A 23,142-nucleotide genomic window follows, 5' to 3' on the forward strand; every position below is an offset into this window, starting at 1 on the left:
GGGCAGAATTTTAAGGTGCTTGGGAGTAGGTGCAGAGGGGATGTCTGGGGTAGGTTTTTCACACAGAGAGAGTGGTGGGTGCCGGTAGCAGTGGTAGAGGTCTTTTAAGAGCCTCTTAGATAGGTACATGGAGCTTAGAAAAACAGAGGGCTATGCGGTAGGGATATTCTAGGCAGTTTCTAGAGTAGGTTACATGGTCAGCACAACATTGTGGGCCGAAGGGCCTGTAATGTGCTGTAGATTTCTGTGTTCTACATTCTAAACGCCATTGGCGTAACAGGCAGTAAGGAAGGACGTAGCCCAGTTGATCTCACATTATTGACTTTGTCTGTGCTTCTTGCTGCCTCAGGAAAACCATCAGTGTAATCAAGAACGCTTCCCATCCCAAAAATTCTCCTTTCTCCCTTCAAAATCCAAGCAAGTTTATTATCAAAGTGCATAATCACATGCAACCTTGGGATTCATATTCTGGCAGGCATTTATAAGAAAAGAGAAATAAAATGGAATTAATGAAATGTTACACAGGGGGTGGCACGATAGTGTAATGGTTAGCACAACGGTTTACAGTACCAGTGGCCTGGGTTCAATTCCCACCGCTGCCTGTGTGTATGAATTTGTATGTTCTCACTGCTGCTGTGCCGGTTTCCTCCAGGTGCTCTGGTTTCCTCCCACAGTCCAAAGATGTACCATTTGGTAAGTTAATTGGTCATTGTAAATTGCTAGGGTTAAATAGGGGTTGTGGGGGGGGGGGGGGTTGCTGGACTGGAAAGGTTGAATCTCACTAAGTAAATAAAAAAAAAAGTACCAATGAAAAGAAAACAGAAACATGAGATGGGGGTCTATTAAAGAGAGTCCATAGGTTGTGGAATCTGTTCAATGTTGAGGTTGGTTCAGGAGCCTGATGTTTCTAAGTTCAGAAGTTCAAAGCAAATTTATTATCAAACTACATATATGTCACCATATACAACCCTGAGATTCATCTTCTCATGGGCAAGGTCAATAAATTTATAGAATAATAATCACAACAGAATCAATGAAAGACAGCCCCAACTTGGGCGATCAACCAGAGTGCAGAAGACAACAAACTGCGTGAATTCAAAAAGAAAAATAATCATAATAAATAAATAAGCAATAAATACTGAAAACATGAGGTGAAGAGTCCTTGAAAGCGAATTAGATGAGATTCAACTTTATTGACGTGCCGAGTACAGATACAAAGCCAAATGAAATGCAGTTAGCATCTAACCAGAAATGCAAAGAATAGTGTTATTGACAAATTAACTGCGAATAAAAAGTAAGTGCTACAGCACACAAATATAAAAGTACTGAGATGGTACAATATGGGTGCAATACTGTGATGTGAGGTTCAGTAGGGTCACAGCCTCAGGGAAGAAGCTCTTCCTGTGCCTGCCGGTGTGGGAGCGGAGGCTCCTGTAGTAAAAAGTCCATGGTTAGGGTGAGATGCATCCTTGATAATGTTTTCCGCCCTGCCCAGGCAGCACTTATGGTAGATGCAATTGGGCACCAATAATCCGCCGGTCAGTTTTCACCACACGCTGGAGTGCTTTGTGGTCCGATACGGGATAATTGCCATACCACACTGAGGTGAAGTTGGTGAGTATGCTCTCAATGGTACAGTGGTAAAAGTCCGTCAGTATCCTGGGACAGAGGTGAGCTTTCTTGATGCTCTGCAGGAAATAAAGGCGCTGTTGCAGATGTGAGTGTGGCTCCTAGCATGCCTGAAGTCCACAATGATCTCCTTGGTCTTCTGGGTGTTGAGGGCCAGGTAGCTGTCGGCACACCACGTGGCCAGGTGCTGGACCTCATCCCTGTAGGCCGTCTCATTGTCCCCTCTGATCAGGCCAACCACTGTGGTGTCATCTGCAAACTTGATTATGGAGTTAGAACCATGTACAGGAACGCAGTCATAGGTGAAAAGGGAGTACAGAAGAGGGCTCAGCCCACAGCCTTGAGGGTGAGAATGGAGGAGGAGAGGTTGTCCAACTTAACAGATTGGGGTCTGTTAGTCAGAAAGTCCAAGATCCAATTCCAGAAGGATGAGCTGATACCAAGCTGGCAAAGTTTGGCGATCAGCTTGGAGGGGATCACAGTATTGAATGCCGAACTAAAGTCAATGAACAACATTCTGACGTAAGGCTTGGGGCTGTCCAAGTGGATCAGGGCAGAGTGAAATGCTGTGGAGATGGCGTCCTCCGTTGACCTGTTGGTGCGATAGGCAAATTGATGGGGCTCCAGGGTAGTGGGCAGACAGGATTTCAGATGTGACAGAACCAGCCTCTCAAAGCACTTGGCAATGATGGGGGTGAGTGCAACTGGGCGGAAGTCATTCAGGCCCGTGGCAGTGGAATGCTTCGGCACTGGCACGACGGTGGCGATCTTGAAGCTTGTGGGGACGACTGCCTGGGCCAGGGACAGATTGAATCCATTGGTTGTGGAAACATTTCAATGATGGAGCAACTGAAATCGAGTGGAGTTAGGTTCAAGAGCGTGATGATCGATGGGTAATAGCTGTTCCTGAACCTGGTGGTGCGGGTCCTGAGGCGCCTGTACCTCCTCCCTGATGGCAGCAGCGAGAAGAGAGCATGTCCTGGATGGTGGGTAACCCTGATGATGAACGCTGCTTTCCTGCGACGGCGTTTCATGGCTGGGAGAGCTTTACCTGTGATGGACTGGTTGCGACTACCGTGGGTGACCATTCTCCCAACGTGCAGAAGAAACAGACTTGAAATCGTGCAGCACCAGACTCAGATGAAGCTTGTTATCGGGTTCTCGAATGGACCTTTCATGTGCCAAAGACCAACACCTCACCTCCCAACCTATCTTGTTGTGGCCCTTGCAATGTATTAGTCCACCTTCCACTCTCTGCAATGGCCTGGCCAAGCTGTATTCATTCCACGCTCATCAACGGAACCAGGAAACTCACTGTGCAACTGGAAATTAATTGAAGCTTTCACTTTATTGTCTCTGCATAAACAACAACGTAACCCTGTTGACCCCGGGCCAACAACTTAAATCATGAATACTACTACTCACTCAGAACACTTTTCCAATTTATGACACCGAAATAGTGGATCTCCGTTGGACTGATCCTATTGCTTCCCAGGCCCTGGCATGGGGGTTCTTCCTTGCGATGGTGATTCTCTCGAAAGAGTTATCGCTGACTGTGCAATCAAAGTGTCCACTTTTATACCCACTCCTTATCAATTCAAATGTAATGTTTCAATGTCATTGGATACGCTTCACCTGGTTCACCTTTAACACCTTTTAAATGGCAAACAAGAGAAAATCTGCAGGTGCTGGAAATCATCTGGAACGCTGGAAATGCTGGAAGCAACACACACAAAATGCCAGAGGAACTCAGCAGGCCAGGCAGCGTCTGTGGAAAAGAGTACAGTCGATGCCTTGGGCTTGAAACTCCTCATCTTTTTTCTTTCCAGTCCTGCTGAAAGATTTCAGCCTGAAACGGCGACTGCACTGATTTCCATAGCTGCTGCCTGGCCTGCTGAGTTCCTCCAGCATTTTGTGTGTGTGTGTGTGTTACCTTTTTATCGGCTCTGATTCAGGGCTACAACACACATTATTCTCTGGTTTCTGCCCCCTCCCCAACCCCCAGCCTTGTGAATTTGCTCCTTTCAACTCCCATTGGTCCAAACCAGTCAAACGAGGCAACCTAGACACTAAGTATAATGAGATTACAGACTGCTTCTTCAGTAGGTCTTAGCACCTTACAAACAAGTCTGAGGCTACATCCACACGACACAAGATAAATCCATAACCAAAGCTTTTTCTCTTTGTTTTTTACCCTCCGTCCACACTAAAACAGCGTTTTTGTCCCCCGAAACCGGAGCTTTTCAGAAACGCTTTCCAGGGTGTGTAATTTTGAAAATCCCTTTTGGGCAGATCAGTGTGGACAGGGTAACCTGAGAAATCTGAAACTGCTATCAGACGGCAGCGCGCCATTTCATTGTTTTCTTGAATGCAACCTAACAATTTCAGAAAAGACGGCAACGAGACTGAAACCAGAAGAGTTAGAAATGTACTCACCAAATACTTTGACCCATAACTTACTGAATAAATATGTATTCTCACTTTGTCCTATTTTCTGTCTTTGCTCGTATGAAGGTGGTTTCCCTATTTATGCAAGTACTTCTCTGACAATAGATGTGTAACAACATTGTATGGAAATACAAGATAACACTGATGCAGACATGTTTTATACACTTAACAAGGTGCTTTATTAATGCAACAGAGTTAGTCAGTTTTTCAATGTTCGTCATCAGCTGGGTCATACCGTCCATGAACTCCCTGTCGGTTGCCTCCGTACACTCCAGTATTTGTTTTTTTTTTTACTTTTAAGTCCTCCTGAGCGAGAGCTAACAGCTGTCCGTCGTTTAAGTTTTTCTAGTCTGTAACTACACAAACACGCACCGTCTTTCACAGCGAGATTCGACACCAAACATGTCGTTTGTTTTCGGTAGGTGTGCCCTACGCATGCGCAGGAGGAGGAGATTCGCCGAAATCTCCGTTTCAATGTGGACAGAGATATTTTCAAATGCGCTTGGTGTGGACACGCCTATCGTTTTTACACGAAACCGGCGTTCTCAAAATTATCCGGTCTAGTGTGGACGTAACCTGAGAATGGTCTCTGGTTTAGCAGGTCATTATCTGAAGCTCCTTGTGTTCACAATCAATTGCTCTCATTAGATTGTCCCTGAGCGAGAATCAGTTCAGATTCCACAAGTTGGGGGGTGGGGGTAGGGGAGACTGTAAGTCTCCATCCCTTTGTCATTGACCCGTTCGAGTTCGACATTTTCTTCCATATTTCAAAACCGCCATGGCCAACAGTACCAACAGCCTCTGGAAAACCTCCGTATTTTCCAGCCGAGAATGATTTCCAACCACATCCTAGTCTTTCAGTGTCACCAAGAGGACACCGTGAGGAAACGATGGAGAAGTATTTTGCACGTAATGAGGAGAGAGGCTGACTCCATCATCACGGCAGTGCTTCACTGGAGAACTGAAATATGGAGGAAATGCGGGAGACTAAAGACAACTTGGTGCCACACCACAGAGGCAGTAATGAGCACACTGAAGCACACCTGGGACACAATGGAGAAGATGGCCAAGGACAGACAGAGATGGAGGTCCTTCAATGCTTCATATCAGGCAGTAACTAACTTTCTCTGTAACCGCAACTCTGCAGTCTGCATTATTTTCCTTTTTGCTGCACCTAAGCATGGCCTGACCTGACTGGATGGCTAGTAAAACAAAAACTTCTCACTTGGAAGCTTTAGAGAGGAGGGTGCAGAGGCGATTTACCAGGATGCTGCCTGGATAAGAGGGCATGTCTTATGAGGATAGGTTAAGTGAGACCATAAGGCCATAAGAGATAAAGCAGTATCTGGCCATTTGGCTTATTGAATCTGCTCCACCATCTCACCATGTCTGATCCACTTTCCTCTCAACCCCAGTCTCCTACCTTCTCTTTGTATCCCTTCATGCCCTGACTAATCAATAACCGATCAACCTCTGCCTTGTGGCCCCCCACAGCCGCCTGTGGTAACGAACTCTCTGGCTAAAGTAGCCCAGGTGAGCTCGTACTTCTCTCTTTGGAGCGAAGGTGGCTGATAGAGGTGTACAAGATGATAAGACTTATAGATACAGCACAGTTTTCCAGGGGCAGAAACGTCTAATACAAGGGGGCATCATTTTAAGGTGATTGAAGGAAAGTGTTGGGGCAAACCCTGACCTAACTAGGGAGAGCGAGCATGGCTTTGGCGCAAGGCCGGTCACGCCTGAGTAACTTATGACGAAGATGATTGATGAAGGTAGAGCTGTGGATGTTGTCCACATGGATTTTGTTAAGGCTAAGGACAAAGGCCCTCACCAGAGGCTCATCCAGAAGATTGGGATGCATGGGATCCATGGTGAATTGGCAATTAGGTTTCAGCACTGGCTTAGCCATAGAACACAGAGTACAGTGGTCAAAGGGGCTTACTTGAGCTGGAGGTCTGTGATCAGTGGTGGCCGCAGGGATCTGTACTGGGCCTCAGGTTGTGATGTATATAAATGATCTGGATGAAAGTGTAGATGGGTGGGTCACATCGTAGCACGATGACATATGCAACTAACGTGTTATTACATATAGCACGTAATTAATTACTGAACAAGAATGCTTAATCAAACAATATATAACAGATTATTTAAATATTATTGAAATATTAAGTACACAACAGATACAAAGATTGGTGGTGGTGTGGATAGCATAGCAGACTGGCAAAGAACACAGTGGGATATAGATCAGTTGTGGACGTGGGTGGAGAATTGGCTCAAAAACTTCTATAGATGTACCATGGAGAGCATTCTGACAGGCTGCATCACTCTCTGGTATGGTGGGGCTACTGCACAGGACTGAAAGAAGCTGCAGAGGGTTGTAAATCTAGTCAGCTCTATCTTGGGTACTAGCCTACAAAGTACCCAGGACATCTTCAGGGAGCGGTGTCTCAGAAAGGCAGTGTCCGTTGTTAAGGACCCTCAGCACCCAGGGCATGCCCTTTACTCACTATTACCATCAGGGAGGAGGTACAGGAGCCTGAAGGCACACACTCAGCGATTCAGGAACAGCTTCTTCCCCTCTGCCATCGATTCCTAAATGGACACTGAATCTTTGGACACTACCTCACTTTTTAAAAAAATATACAGTATTTCTGTTTTGACATTTAAAAAAATCTATTCAATATATGTAATTGATTTACTTGTTTATTTATTATTATTATTTTAATTTTATTTTTTCTCTGCTAGATTATGTATTGCATTGAACAGCTGCTGCTAAGTTAACAAATTTCACGTCACTTGCCGGTGATAATAAACCTGATTCTGATCCTGATGGAGCTTAACCTGGCTAAATGTGATGTGTTGTACCTTGGTAGGTCAAAGGTAAAGAGACAGTACACTGTTAAAGGCAAGGCCCTTAACAGTGTCGATGAGCAGAGGGAGCTTGGCGTCTGCATTCATAGCTCCCTGTAAGTGGCTGCACAGGTTGACGGGGTGAATAAGAAATCATATGATAAGCTTGCCCTTATTAGTCAAGACACTGAGCACAGAAGTCAGAAAGTTAAGTCGCAGCTTTAAAAAAAACTTTAGTTAGGATTGCATAAATTCTGGTCGCCCCCATTACAGCAAGGACGTTGAGGCTTTGAAGAAGACGTTAACCAGGAAGCTGCCTGGATTAGACGGCACATGCTACAACGGGGGGGGGGGGCAAATTTGGGTTGTTTTCTCTGGAGCAGCGGAGGCTGAGGGGAGACCTGATAAGATTATGAGAGGCATAGATAGAGTCGGCAGACAGCATACTGTATTATTATTTTGGTTGAAATCTCTAATACCAGAGGGCACACACTTAAGGTGAGAGGGGGTAAGTTGAAAGGAGATGAGAGGGGTCAATTTTTTGCACAAAGAGGGGTGAGAGCTTGGAACACAGTGCCTGGGGTGGCGGTAGAGTCAGATACTTCAAAGACTTTAAAAAGACATTTAGATAGAAACAAAAATATGTAGGAAATGGAAGGATTTGCACTCTGTGCAGGCTGAAGAGATTAGTTATGTTGGCCATTTGATTACTAATCTGTTGGGCTTGGCACAACATTGAGGGCCTGTTCTTGTGCTATACTGTTCTATGTTTTATGGGATGTCTGAGTAACCTTTGTGACTCAAAGAGTGGTGGCTGCTTGGAAAGTATTGCAGGGGCAGACATAAGAAACCCTTAGATAGGCACATGGATGATGGAAAAATATTGGGCTATGTAGGAGGGAAAAGTGAGACTGATCTTGGAGTAGGTTAAAAGGTCAGCACCACATTGTGGGCCGAAGGGCCTGTACGGTGCTGTATTCTAGGTGACACCAATAAACCAATGCCAAAGCAGGCCACAAGGATTTTCTGGCAAACGGGTTCCCTCAATCGCAGGACTCTGCGGAGTGGTGCGGACAGCCCAGCGCATCTGTAGACGTGAACTTCCCACTATTCAGGACATTTACAAAGACAGGTGTGTAAAAAGGGCCTGAAGGATCATTGGGGACCCGAGTCACCCCAACCACAAACTGTTCCAGCTGCTGCCATCCAGGAAACGGCACCGCAGCATAAAAGCCAGGACCGACAGGCTCCGGGACAGCTTCTTCCACCAGGCCATCGGTCTGATTAATTCATACTGACACAACTGTATTTCAATGTTATATTCACTGTCCTGTTGTACATAATATTTATTATAAATTACCATAATTGCACATTTAGACGGTGACGTAACATAAAGATTTATACTCCTCATGTATTTGAAAGATGCAAGAAATAAAATCAATTCAATTCAATTCACTTTCTCTCTTAGGGCTTTCCCCCACACCATCACCAGTGAGAAGTGCTTGACTTTAGCGATGGGGGGAGCCTCTATTTGCCCCCTCAGATCATCATAGAGCACGCTCCTTCCCTCCCATTCCCCTCACACCACTCAGTACCCCCTGCAGCGCCGCTGCTTGTGAGGGGTGCCTGCCCCTTAAGGGGGCCACGTCCTGAACTTCAGCTCTGATCTGCGCTGCTGCGGCTCACGTCATTGGCACACTGAGAAGCAAACGAATTGTGCGGAGATGCAAGAAACCCAGCGCTGCAGTCTGACGAGATCCAGGCTTCCTAAAAATTGCACTAACGTACCATTCAGTGCCTGACAACCAAACTGACGTGGCTGAACTTCACAGGGAAGAGTCGAGAAAGGAATTGTCAGTGAGACGCTGGACCTTTCATGATTGCTTCCCTCCGACAGTGACTCGCCTTGTCCTATCAGAGAAACTTAGGACTTTGATACAACCAGATTTCTCAAGGGAGAAGATCCACCTGGAGGTGTCTCCTTACCTGTAGGATGTGTCCACCCACGTGCTGTTCAAACAGTTCGATAGCCAGGGAAGTGGGGCTTCTTCGTTGCTGAGTTCCTATTGCTGCAACATAAATGAGACTGCGTCAGTACCGAGATAATCACCGGTGTTCTCAGACCTCACTGGACTGGACCCTGTGCACCAAATGGAGAAACGGTTAATTTTTAAAAAATGACATTTATATAAACTTTTTTTTATAAGTCCTGGAAATACTCAGCTGGTGGGGCAGCATCTGCAGGAAGAGAAATGGCTGTCATTTCGGTGACAGTGTCTTTGATGTTGGCTCACTTTTTCTCCTCCTCCCCCCCCCCCCATTAACACTCCCTGCAACATGTCAATTTTTCTTGCCATCCTCATGGCAACTGTGGCCCCACCCAATCAGATACATTCTCCTTTATCCAACTCATCAATCCCCCAGCCTCTCTGCAACTTAACCTAACTTTTTTCCCTCAGTTTCCAAGCTGTGATGAATTCCTGTTTCATCTTTGTAATCCTCCATCTGCCCGACCCGTTGAGTGTTTCCAACATCTCATCACGTTTATTTCAGATTTTCAGCATCTGCAGTGAATTTTTGAGCTGCATTTATATAGCGTCTTATTGGATGCCGCATTTATCAGAGCTCAAGTATAACTAGTGTCAGACGGCAGCCAGTTTCACAATACTTGGGGTATTGTGAGCAGTGCTGGGCCCCTTATCTAAGAATGGATGTGCTGACATTGCAGAGGGTTCAAAGGAGGTTCATGAAAATGATTCCAGGTTTAAAAGGTTTGTCATAGGAAGAACGTTTGATAGCTCTGGGCTTTTACTCACTGGAATTCAGAAGAATGAGGGGTGATTTCACTGAAACCTATCGAATGTCGAAAAGCCTCAATAGAATGGATGTGGAGAGGATGCTTCCTTTGGTGGGGGAGTCTGACCAGATGGCACAGCTGAATGGAGATGAGGAGGATTTCCTTTAGCTAGAAAGTGCTGCATCTGTGGATTTTGTTGCCACAAGTGCTGTGGGGGCCAAGTCGTTTAAGACACAGGATGATAGACTCTTGATTGGTCAGGGCATGAAGGGATACAGGGAGAAGGTAGGGGATTGGGGCTGAGAGGGAAAATGGATCAGCCATGATAAAATGGTGGAGTAGACACGATGGGCCAAATGGCCTAATTCTGCTTCCAGATCTTAGGGTCTTATGGACTTATAACAATAGCAAATTTGTGGACTGCAAACTGCCATATTCATCACTGAGTTGTCCAGATAACCTGTGAAGCAGGGCTAGAAACTGGCCCGGGATACTAGGGAGAGACCCCTGCCTTTACTGCCATGTTTTGGGGCTGGTACATGCCTGGATCGGGAAGCTTCAGAGATGCTGCCTGGATTGTTGAGCACTTTGTAGGAGGATAGCTCGAGAGACCTTGGGCTTTTCTTACTGGAGTGAAGGAGGATTGAAAGTTGACTTGGTAGAGGTGTACAAGATGATGAGGCATAGATAGAGAGGGCAGCCAGAGATATTTTCTCCAGGGGGAAATGGCTAATATGAGCGGGCATAATTTTAAGGTGTTTGGAAGAACATAGCAGTGGGATATCAGAGGTAGGGTTAAAGTCATAGGTGTGTGGAATGCACTGCCAGAGGTGCTGTTAGAGGCAGATATATTAGGGGCATTTAAGAAACTCTTCAAAGTTCAAAGTAAATTCATTATCAAAGTACACACACGTCACCATAGACAACCCTGAAATTCATTTTCCTGCGGGCATAATCAGCAAATCTGTGGAAGAGTAGCGATACCAGGATCAGTGAAAGATCAACCAGACTGCAGAAGACAACAAACTGTTCAATTGCAAATATAAATAAATATCAATAAATAATGAGAACATGAGATAATGAAATAAAGAGTCCTTAAAGTGAGATCATTGGTTGTGGGAACAAGTGAGTACAGTATATAGTGTTGAGGGGTAGTAACTGTTCCTGTACCTGGTGGTGTGAGTCCTGCGGCTCTTGTAGCTTCTGCTGATGACAGCAGTGAGAAAAGAGCACGGCCTGGGTGGCGAGGATCTTTGATGATGGATGCTGCTTTTCCAAGATGGTGTTTCTTGTAGATGTGCTCAATGGCTGGGAGGGATTTACCTCTGTTGTAGTGGGCTGAATCCACTACCTTTTGTAGGGTTTCCTGTTCAAAGTCATTGGTAGTACGGACGATAGGAAAATGGAGGCTATGTAGGAGGGAAGGGTTAGATTGATCTCAGAGTTGGTTAACAGCTTGGCACAACATTGTGGGCCGAAGGGCCTGTACTGTGCTAAACGTTCTATGTTCTATGTTAAATAGTAGTCTGTATCGCAATTTCCTGTGCACCTGCTGAGAAACGAGAGCTAAAAGAAGATAAATTGCTTACTTATTCTCACTTGAATTTTATAGCAGCAATTTTTTATTCTGCATCCCAGCGTCTTGGCAGTGACTTGTGAAGTTTGTGAGGGGGAGTTTCCATCAGCTGACAGGTTGTAACAGGGAATTTGCCTTTCCCGTGGGATGCTTTGCATGGTTGATAAGGACAGTTGCAATTCTGGTGTAATGTTGCAATGAGAACGTAAAAGATGTAACGGTGCAGCGCTCTCTCAGTTCTGCAGCACCTCGTCAGCATGGCTCTTTGCACAATGCACCCGAACTGGGATTTGAATGCAGCACTTTCTGATTCAGATTGCAAACTATTGATCAAAGCTGACCATGTGTTACTACCAGCATTGAGGAGCTGGATGCAATTACTTAGTTATTGCAATGCAGGGAGCTTTTCGTCCCGTCAGATCAATACTAGCTCCCAAACGAATAATCATCTCAGTCCCATTCCATTTATAGTCACAGAGTCATGGAAAAGTACAGCACAGAAACAGGCCCTTTGGCCCATCTAGTCCATGCCAAACCATTTCAACTGCCTACACCCATCATCCTGCCCCAGGACCTCTACCATCCATGTACCTATCCAAACTTCTCTTAAATGTCGAAATCGAGCTCGCATGCACCACCTGCATTGGCAACTCATTCCACACTTCACGGCCCTCTGAGTGAAGACTTTTGCCCTTATGTTCTCCTTAAACTTTTCACCTTTCACCCTTAACCCATGACCTCTGGTTGTAGTCCCACCCAACCTCAGTGGAAAAAGCCTGCTTGTATTTACCCGCTCTACACCCCTCATAATTTTGCATACCCCTATCAAATCTTCTCCCAATCTTCTATGTTCCAAGGAATAAAGTCCTAACCTTATAATCTTTCCTAATAACTCTGGTCCTCCAGACCCAGCAACATCCTTGTAAATTTTCTCCGGACTCTTTCAACTTTATTTACATCTTTCCTATAGGTAGGAGACCAAAACTGCACATAATACTCCAAATTAGGCCTCACTAATGTCTTACACAATTTCAACATAACATCCCATTGCCTGTACCCAATGCTTTGATTCTTGTTTCCATGTAGACCTGTAACCCATTTCCTTCTGCAGATGCCTACAACCTTCTCGTTAATTCTTTTACCATCAGCCTACTCTAATAGATGTTGCCGTGTGGCCAAGTGGTTAAGGCGTCAGTCTAGTGATCTGAAGGTCGTTAGTTCGAGCCTCAGCTAAGGCGGCGTGTTGTATCCTTGAGAAAGGCACTTAACCACGCATAGCTCTGCGACGACACCGGTGCCAAGCTGTATCGGCCCTTGCCCTTCCCTTGGACAACATCGGTGGCCTGGAGAGGGGAGACTTGCAGCTTGGGCAACTGCCGGTCTCCCATACAACCCTGCCCAGGCCTGTGCGCCCTGGAAACTTCCCAAGGTGCAAATCCATGGTCTCTCAGGATTAATGGATGCTAATAATAATAATAATAATAATAATAATAATAATAATAATAATAATTATTATTATTATTATTATTATTATTATTATTATTATTATTATTATTATTATTATTATTATTATACTAATAGTAATATACAGCATCCAATTAGCCCACCAATCAGTAAATCTTTGATCTGGGAGGAAACAGGTTGGGGTGTAACTTCGAGAACACACAAACAGACAGCACTGGGATCAGGGTTGAACTTTTGACCTTGGAGGTGGCATTACCAACTAGCGTGTAACCAAACCACGCTATTATGACCTATCACTGGTAGACGTTTCAGCACAGCTCATCCCAAACTCTCGGCCTTGGGTCAAAAGCTCCCATCTCCATTCCCCAGCCAAGGGTGACACTGTGTGGTGGTGCTGACAACACTGGTGCTGTGGACACACTGCAGTTGGCCTATTACCACAATAGGTCTGCAGCAGACGCAGCCTCAATGACTCTCCACACAGTCTTGGATCACCTGGACAATACAAATACCTACGTAAGGATAGTGTGTATTGACTAGGCATTTAACACCATCATTCCTGCAGTCCTGATAGAAAAGATACAGAACCCAGGCCTCTGTACGTTCATCTGCAACTGGATCTGTGACTTCCTAACCAGACCACAATCTGAGTGAATTGGTCAGAACATCTCCTCGCTGACGATTAACACAGGCACACCTCAGGAGTGTGTGCTTAGCCCACTGCTCTACTCTCTCTACACCCATGACTGTGTGGCTAGGCATAGCTCAAATGCCTTCTATAAATTTGCTGATGACATAACCATGTTGGCAGAATCTCAGATGGAGACGAAAGGGCATACAGGAGTGAGATATACCAGCTAGTTGAGTGGTGTCACAGCAACAACCTCGGAGTCAACTTCAGTAGTTTCTAAGATTGCGGACTTAGAAAGGAAACACCAACCATTCTTCATAGAGAGATCAGAAGGGGAGAGAGTGAGCAATTTCAGGTTCCTGGATGTCAATATCTCTAACTTGATTCCAGTGTATCAATTTAGATATAAAGAGGGAAAGACAGCAGCTATATTTCATTAGGAGTCTGAGGAGGTTTGGTTTGTCACCTAAAACATTAGAAAACTTCTACGGATGTACTGTGGAGAGCATTCTGGCAGGCTGCATCACTGTCTGGAAATGGGGTGTGGGTAGGAGCACTTGCACAGGATTGAAATAAGCTGAGGAGAGTTGTAAACTTAGTCACCTCTATCACGGGCTCTAGCCTCTGTAGTATTCAGGGGATCTTTAAGGAGTGATGCCTCAAAAGGCAGCATCCATCATTAAGGACCCCTATCACCCAGGACATGCCCTGTTCTCATTGCTATCATCAGGGAGGAGGTACAGAATCCTGAAGGCACACACTCAATGATTCAGGAACAATGATCCGATTCCTAATGGACATTGAACCCATGAACACTACCTCACTACTTTTATTTCCAATTTTGCACTACTTATTTACTTTAACTATTTAACTATGATGGGTACAGATAGAGTGAATGCAAGCAGACTTTTTCCACTGAGGCTCGGGGAGAAAAAAACCAGAGGACATGGGTTAAGGGTGAAGGGGTAAAAGTTTAAAGGGAACATTAGGGGAGGCTTCTTCACACAGAGTGGTGGGAGTGTGGAATGAGCTGCCAGATGAAGTGGTGAATGCGGGCTCACTTTTAACATTCAAGAAAAACTTGGACAGGCACATGGATGAGAGGGGTTTGGAAGGACATGGTCCAGGTGCAGGTCAGTGGGACTAGGCAGAAAAATGGTTCAGCACAGCCAAGAAGGGCCAAAAGGCCTGTTTCTGTGCTGTAATGTTCTATAGTTCTATAGATATAGACTTACTGTAATTCAGTTTTTTTCTCTAAATCCATCAAGCCGCAAAGTTAACAAATTTCATGACGTATGCCGACGACGTTAAATCTGATTCAGATTCATGATGATCACTGGAAAGAATGTTTTTAAAAAAGGATCTAGTACTTTCCCGGGGTAATGAAGAAGTAACTCTTCTTGGCTTTCAGCCAGGTACAGGTATCGATTATAACCGATGCTTTGATGACAAACTTCAACCCCAATGAAGATGGCAGAGTTCGTCTTCGAAAATTCAGTTACGATCGATAACTGGACCACCCATATGCCATTACACGAACTCTCACCCTCAGCTGCCTTCCGTTCCCACTCCTGCCATTGGTCACCCAACATAGCCAATCAGAAAGCAACCAACTCCGGCTTCCCGATTGGATAATTGCCTAACAGGGAGGCATGCAACCTATCGAAACTGCAGTCCTGATCCCCTGTTGTCAATATTTTTATGCCCATTAACATGTTTAGAACTGATAAAAAAATAAATTGCTATCAATTCCTCTGTGATTTACTCTTGCTGGAGAATATCTGTTATTACCTTGAGGATTCTGGGCATGGGAGGAAGCTGATAGGTTGTCATTCAGGAAGGGAGAGTCTAATTGGCTATATCCAATATAAATGTGATTTACTCTTTCAATAAATGTGTCCCTGTGCCCCTAAAATCTTTGTTTATCATACACAACCAGTCTTAAGCTCCTCAGTTCCCATTTTCTCCGCAGAGAAAGTCAGGCTGTTCAGGCCCAGGTCACCTTCTGCCCCCTGTTGCCATGGTGAACTGAGAGCACAGAGCCAATGTCAAAGTTCACTGGGCCACCCAGTAACCAAGAAGGAATCAAGGCCTTGCCTCCAAAGTCTATCAACTTCCAAAACATTAAATATTGCCTGAAGGGTCATCTTGATTTCTAAGTGGAATTTTTAATCATGAGAACAGGCCACTGGGCTCATTGCTGTCTACGTTGCCCCTCTTTCAAAGCAGAATTACTCAATCTGCCTCTATTCCCAAAAGGGAGAGTAACTTGTATAAAAGAGGGGATTGACAGAATAATTTGTAGGGGCTAGCAGGAACTCAGTGAGCTGAATGGTCTCTATTTGCACTGCAAGGCCATTCAACATGAATGGTACCTCAGTCAGGTACGGAAGGTAGAGTAACTTGTTGAGAAAAGGGGACCAACAGAATTATTCTCTGAAGGGCTAGCATGCACTTATTAGGCCGAATGGTCCTCCTTTGTGCCACAAGATGACTTGACCACTACACCGTGCATGGTACCTCGGCTTTAGAGTGATCTGGGATGTCCCGGGAAGGATGTGCAAAGCATGATATAAATACAACCCTTCTTTCACCTCGTGTTGGGAGCCTAATTCGTGCTGCAGTTTTGACGTGTTTGTGATATGCGCTGGAGTTCTCAACGGCCGCCCAGGGCCCCCTGCTGACTACGTGCCTTGAAAGCTCAAGGAGCCGACGCTGGTTAAATATCCCCAGCAAGTAACTAAACAAACAGACATTGAGCATCCCAGTCACGCCGCGCTGATTGACTGACTGGCAGGTCTCACTGAATGCAATGGGGAGAAGTCTCCTGCTTTCAACGCAGCACTGATCCAAGTAAACAGCACGTCAAACCGGCCTCATTCTCAGCTCCAAGCTCACTCCTGCCGTTGCTGGCTTCAGCCACTTCACTGATTTTCGTTCTTTTTCCAGGCACTCAGGTGGTAGGTAAGAGGCTAACCTGTTAGGCCGGAGTGAAAGAGACCATTCACTCCACTGGGGTCTGGGCAGCTGAAGTCCAGTTTACTGTCATTTGCAGAACTATCACATGGATATAGAACAAAAAAAATTTATTTATTTACTGGCCCTTCAAGCTGTGACCCTCAGTCATCCGTCAATTTAATCTGAGCCTAATCAGTGGACAATTTGCAATGGCCAACTCCCCAACCAGCCAGTATGTCTTCGGACTGTGGGAAGAAACCCACACTGTCCCGGAGAGAACAGACAAACTCCTTACATGCAGCAGTGGGAATTGAACCCGGGTCACTGGTACCGTAAAGCGATGCGCTAACCCCCCTACCGTGCCGCCCCAAACAAAAAAATGAATGGCAGTGAAGGAGTGGTTTAAATTGATCTTGGAGTAGATTACAAGGTCAGCACAATATTGTGGGCCAAAGGGCCTGTACTACGCTATTATGTTCTGTGCTCTGTGTTTACGTGTAATGAATGGTACCTTAGGACCCACACCAAAGATTCAAAGAACATTTATCATCAAAGTATGTACGCAGAACACAACACTGAGATTCGTCTTCCCACAGACAGCCACGAAACAAAGAAACACCGTGGAACCCGTTCAAAGAAAAACAACAAACACCCACTGCGCAAAAAAAGAATGAATCACAGAAACAACGAAAAACGAGCAGAAAACAGAGAATATAAGACATTAAACCACAGTCATTGAAACAGTTTTGCAATGTTCAATTTAATTCAGTTCAGTTTGTGTTGTGTGATGACTGCAGGCCGCAGAGCCACCCTGATCAAAATTGCACAAAAGAGCGATAAAAAAGAGAGTAACCAGAAACCAGCAATACATCATAACAGGAACTGCAGAGTCTTTAACAATAAGTATAACCTCCACCAGGTTGAGGAACACTTATTACCACACAACCATCCGACTCCTGGACAGGCACGGATAATTTCACTCACCTCAATTCTGAACTGATTCTATCACCTATCACGTAGGTCGATGGAGCAATACCTTATCTCCCACCTAGGTAGCCTCCTTCCTGCCGGCATGAACATCCAACTCACTGACCTCCATTGATACCCCTGCCCCCCCTTACCCCATCCCTATCTATAATTTTAGTCTGGTTCTCTTTCTCTCTCTTTTTCCCCCCTCACTATAATCTCCCCCCAGCCCTACCTTTCGTTCTCTTTTATTTCCCAAAATTCTCCACCTTCCCCCTAGCCCATTTCCCTCCAGCCTATCACTTCCCAGCTCTCTACTTTATCCCTCCCCCCCACTTCTTATCCCCCCTTGACCATCCCATGTTACTTCACTTCTGATGAAGGGTTTCGGCCCAAAACGTCGTTATTACCTCCTCCCATAGATGCTGTCTGGCCTGCTGAGTTCTGCCAGAATTTTGTGTTTTTTTCTATCACCTACAGAATCATTTTTCAGGAACTCTTTAAAAAACATTCCTTTTATTTACACAGTTTTTCTTCTTTAGCACATTGCTTGTCTGTCAGTCTTTGCCCATTTATGTATAGATTTTCATAAAATTCTATTGTATTTCTGTATTGTATTTATTGTATTAAAGAAAAATAGAGGGTTATGAGGTAGTGTGGATTTAGTACTTTTTTTAATGATTATATGGGTCAGCACAACATGGAGGGCTGAATGGCTTGTACTGTGCTGTAGTGTTCTATGGTTCTTTTTTTCCTGTAAAAGACCCTAAGAAAATAAATCTCAAAACTACCTTATGGTAACATACACGTACTTTGATAATAAATTTACTTAGAACTTTGAACTATAGGCCGAGGGGTGAACTGTGCTGAGGGGGTGGGCAGAGGCAGGAATCAAGCCAAGGGAGGAACTGGCCTGAGGGAGTGGATGGGTTTTGCAGGCCGAGGGAGACATACTGTGCACAAGTGGTCAGGCTAACTCTGGGTTTACTAGGAGAACCAACCCCTGGTCAACAAGGTTTCAGTGTGACGTGTGGAGAGATTTGTGGGAAATAATTTAGACCTTAAGACCATTAGGCACAGGAGCAGAATTAGTCCACTTGGCCCATCTGGTCCACTCCACCATTCTATCACGGCTGACTTATCCTCCTTCTCAACCCCGCCTTCTCCCTGTAACTTTTGATGCCCTTACTAATTAAGAACCTATCAACTTCCTCTTTAAATATATCCAATGACATGGCCTCCGTAGCTGCATGTGGCAACGGATTCCACAGATCCACCATCCTCTGGTTCAAGAAATTCCTCTTCACCTCTGCCCCTCCATTCTGAGGCTGTGCCCTCTGTTCCTAGACTCCCCCACTACTGGAAACATCCTCTGCATGTCCACTCCATCTAGGCCTTTCGTGCTATACGAGTGAGCAAACAGTTTGTGCAGCGTCAGTTTACGTATACACTGCACTAATCCTGAAAACATTTCAATCTTCTGCCTGACTTTGAAAGCCACCATCTGCCTCGGCTTCAGGAAGTGATCTCCAGCTGAAAGGAACGTGTTTTTATACCAAGTGACACACACACGCACACACACACACTCAAGATGCTGGAGGAAATCAGCAGGGTGTGCAGCATCTATGGGAATGAATAAACAGTCGACGTTTTGCTCTGAAATATTGACTGTTTATTCATTTCCATGGAAGGTGCCTGGCCTGCTGAGTTCCTCCAGCGTTTGTGTGTGTTGCTTTGGATTGCCAGCATCTGCAGGTTTTCTTGTGTTTATGTTTTTATACACTGGTCTGGAGCTTATTGCAATGATGCTTAGAATCACAGAACTGTTCCACCACAGAAAAGGCCACTCAGCCCATTGAACCTGCACCACGGCCTAGTACAATACCAACACTGCTCTTTCTCTGAAGCCTTGAAAATTCCAGTTTCCTTCCTGTTTCCTCTACCAGGCCAATTCCAGTGATTCCCAAATCATTGTCCTACCCCCAGCTTCCACCTTTTTCTCCAAACGTTAAATCTTTGCACTCTGCTCCTTTGAACCTCACAGTTTCCCTGGATTACCTTCAGTAAACTTACCATGATCTTGTACATCCATCAGATTTTTTTTGTGCAATGACAATAAGCCCGGTTTCTCCAATCCAACATTGGCTGACGTCTTGGCGACAAACCTTGGCGCCCAGCTGTCTAAACTCACAACAGTCCTGCGTCTCTCAGAACACAGAACAATACAGCACAGAACTGGCCCTTCAATGGTTAGCATTACAGTGCAGGCGACCCATGTTTAATTCCTGCCACTGTCTGTAAGGAGTTTGTATGTTCTCCCCGTGACTGCATGGGTTTCCTCCGGGTGCTCCGGTTTCCTCCCACAGTCCAAAGGCGTACCGGTCGGTAGGTTAGTTGGTCATTGTAAACTGTCCCGTGATTAGGCTAGGATTAAAATCAGGGACTGCTGGGTGGCATGACTTGAAGTGCCAGAAAGACCTATTCTGCCCTGTATCTCTATAAATAACCTGCAATATCTTGTGCCAATGATGATGCCACATTTAACTTATCCCATCTGACTTCACATGATCAATGTTTCTTTATTCCCTGCCTGCCTTAATACTCAGGAGATCTGAGCTCATCTGATGTCCTCTCTTAACCCTTCGCTGCTCAAATCCTTATCCACATTTTGATAACCTCTAGGTTTGTATATTTTGTATGGTTGTATTTTTACTGATACTCTATATGGGCTTGTTGTCTTATATGTGTGATGACTGGGCCCCAAGCCTCAAAGTTGCCTGGTGATGGGGTGGGGGCGGGGGTCAGTGCTCTCTACTGAGGGCAGTAGATAATAGACAATAGGTGCAGAAGTAGACAATTCGGCCCTTCGAGCCTGCACCACCATTTTGAGATCATGGCTGATCATCTACTATCAATACCCGTTTCCTGCCTTGTCCCCATATCCCTTGATTCCCCTATCCACAAGGTACCTATCTAGCTCCTTCTTGAAAGCATCCAGAGAATTGGCCTCCACTGTCTTCCGAGGCAGTGCATTCCAGACCCCCACAACTCTCTGGGAGAAGAAGTTTTTCCTTAACTCCGTCCTAAATGACCTACCTATTATTCTCAAACCATGCCCTTTGGTACTGGACTCTCCCAGCATCTGGAACATATTTCCTGCCTCTATCTTGTCCAATCCCTTAATAATCTTATATGTTGCAATCAGATCCCCTCTCAATCTCCTTAATTCCAGCGTGTACAAGCCCAGTCTCTCTAACCTCTTTGCGTAAGACAGTCCTGACATCCCAGGAATTAACCTTATGAATCTACGCTGCACTTCCTCTACAGCCAGGATGTCCTTCCTTAACCCTGGAGACCAAAACTGTACACAATACTCCAGATGTGGTCTCACCAGGGCCCTGTACAAATGCAAGCGGATTTCCTTGCTCTTGTACTCAATTCCCTTTGTAATAAAGGCCAACATTCCATTAGCCTTCTTCACTGCCTGCTGCACTTGCTCATTCACCTTCAGTGACTGATGAACAAGGACTCCTAGATCTCTTTGTATTTCTCCCTTACCTAACTTTACACCGTTCCGATAATAATCTGCCTTCCTGTTCTTACTCCGAAAGTGGATAACCTCACACTTATTCACATTAAACATCATCTGCCAAGTATCTGTCCACTCACCCAGCCTATCCAAGTCATCCTGAATTCTCCTAACATCCTCATCACATGTCACACTGCCACCCAGCTTAGTATCATAAATGAAGTAATGGGCTTAATTTAATGGGCTTTCACTTAATAGGCAGAGGAGGTGGGGTGGCCCTGTTGGTGAGGAATGAGATTCAGTCCTTTGCAAGGGGGGGACACAGGATCTGGAGAAGTGGAGTCTGTGTGGATAGAATTGAGGAATAGTAAGGGCAAAAGGACCCTAATGGGTGTTGTCTATAGGCCACCAAACAGTAGCATGGATATTGGGTGCAAGTTGAATAGGGAGTTAACATTGGCATGTGGCAAAGGTAATGTTTCAGTAGTTATGGGGGATTTCAACATGCAGGTGAACTGGGAGAATCAAGTTGGTACTGGACCAACCTTCACACATTGCTGGGTTTGGCACATCAGCCAACCTTCGCAAGGGTATACGTATAGCATGGTATCCAGGCTGTAGTTAGTCCTCTCCCCCCCCCCTCCCAAATGCTCACTCAGTGGTAGACGGCCTCTATCGTGGTCGACTGTGCATTGATAGCACAGGATGTTTTTACTCTTTTATCACGAGATTGCTATCTTATGTGTGGTTTGTGCGGTGTGTGACTTTTGGTGCTGTGTTTTGCACCTTGACTCCGGAGTAACGCCGTCTCGTTTGGCTGTATTCAAGTACGGTTGATTGGCAATTAAACTTGAATTGAATTTGACCACAACGAGACCGGTCAGCCTGCACCAACGCACCAACAGTACTGACGAAGGGTCCCGGCCCGAAATGTCGACTGTTTATTCATTTATGTAGACGCTGCCTGACTGGCTGAGTTTGAGCGTGTTGCTTTGGATTTCCAGAATGTCCTCGTGTCTGTTGCACCAACAGTATTCGTTTATTTGCTCCCAGTCCGTAAATGCCTCAGATCTGTAATTCTCCTCCGCATTTTCAAAACGGCCTCCTTCAGATTTCTCCCTCTCATTTTCAAAACCTCATGATCACCATAAGTTCATTCCTTTCCCACTGAATGGATTGCTTGTTAGACCAGTTCAGTGACAGTCACGTCGTTCGAGCTGCACGGAGCTCAGAACAGATGACTGAAATAGACTTCCTTCCTTAAAGAGCATTTGTTAAGTTTTGATTGTCATGAGTAACTTTCAGATTTAGATTTACTAATTAATTAAAATTCTTGAGTTGGCAGAAAGGTTTGAACTTATGTCTTGGGTGCTAGTCCCAGCCAGTGAGTTTCTAGTCCTGGTATCTAACCGTCAAAGTCAAAGTACGTGTATTATCAAAGTATGCATACAAACTTGGGATTTGTCTGCTTACAGGCAGCCACAAAGTAAGAAGCCCGAAAGAACCCAGCAAAAAAATGACTAACCAACACCAGATGTGCAGAGGGGAAAAAAAAGCACAAATCATGCAAGCAACAGCATTCAGAACAAAATTGAGTCCATAGGCCAGGGGCTTGGGGCAGCCAGAGTAGGCCCATAGCCTCAGTCTCAGGTCGTCCCACGGCCGGGAAAATCGCAGCGAAGCCTGGACTAGCTGAAGCAGTCTGACATCCTCAGCACTGAGGAGAGAGGAGTAAACTTCACGGGGGAGCGAGCAGAATCTAACACAATACAGCTGCATTGTACTTACATACTCCCAGCTAGTGGTCCACTACCGGTTGCCACGGGTACCGTGGCCTGTGATCCGAACACACTCAAAATCTGTCCTCAGAACCCTGCTCTTTAATGGAGTTCTTAATCACTTAGTGCACTAAAGCAGCGGATCCCAACCTGGGGTCCACGGGCCCCTTGCATAATGGCAATAGTCCATGGCATAAAAAATGTTGGGAACACCTGCATTGTGTGGCATGGTAGCGTAGTGGTTAGCACAATTCTTTACAGTACCAGCGAACTGGGTTCAATTCCCGCTGCTGTCATGGTCCCATCTGGCAATTCCCCATCTTGCTATATTACCTCCTTAATTGGGCCTTAATCCCCTCGTCTGATTTCCAATCATTCCCAGTTCCACTAATTACAGCAGACCTGGTTCCCATTAGCGACCATAGGATAAAACTCGGGTATCACAGCCCTGCTTTGCCAGTTCGTTGGTCGACTCTAGTGTGAGTAAACCTCGTTCCCTGATTCCTTAGGAGTGTC

At 45.4% G+C, this 23,142-nt stretch overlaps 1 protein-coding gene across 1 annotated transcript in view; it reads right to left on the bottom strand.

Annotated features, from left to right (window-relative positions):
- LOC132389351 (neuronal PAS domain-containing protein 1-like) overlaps positions 1 to 23,142 on the bottom strand; it is a 210,767-nt gene that overhangs the window by 47,422 nt on the left and 140,203 nt on the right. Inside the window, exon 4 of the mRNA XM_059961864.1 lies at positions 8,914 to 8,996. Within this exon, the coding sequence (XP_059817847.1) occupies positions 8,914 to 8,996 (83 nt within the window). The remainder of the gene's footprint in view (positions 1 to 8,913; positions 8,997 to 23,142) is intronic.

Source organism: Hypanus sabinus, unplaced genomic scaffold, assembly GCF_030144855.1.
Source record: "Hypanus sabinus isolate sHypSab1 unplaced genomic scaffold, sHypSab1.hap1 scaffold_543, whole genome shotgun sequence".
NCBI lineage: Eukaryota > Metazoa > Chordata > Chondrichthyes > Myliobatiformes > Dasyatidae > Hypanus > Hypanus sabinus.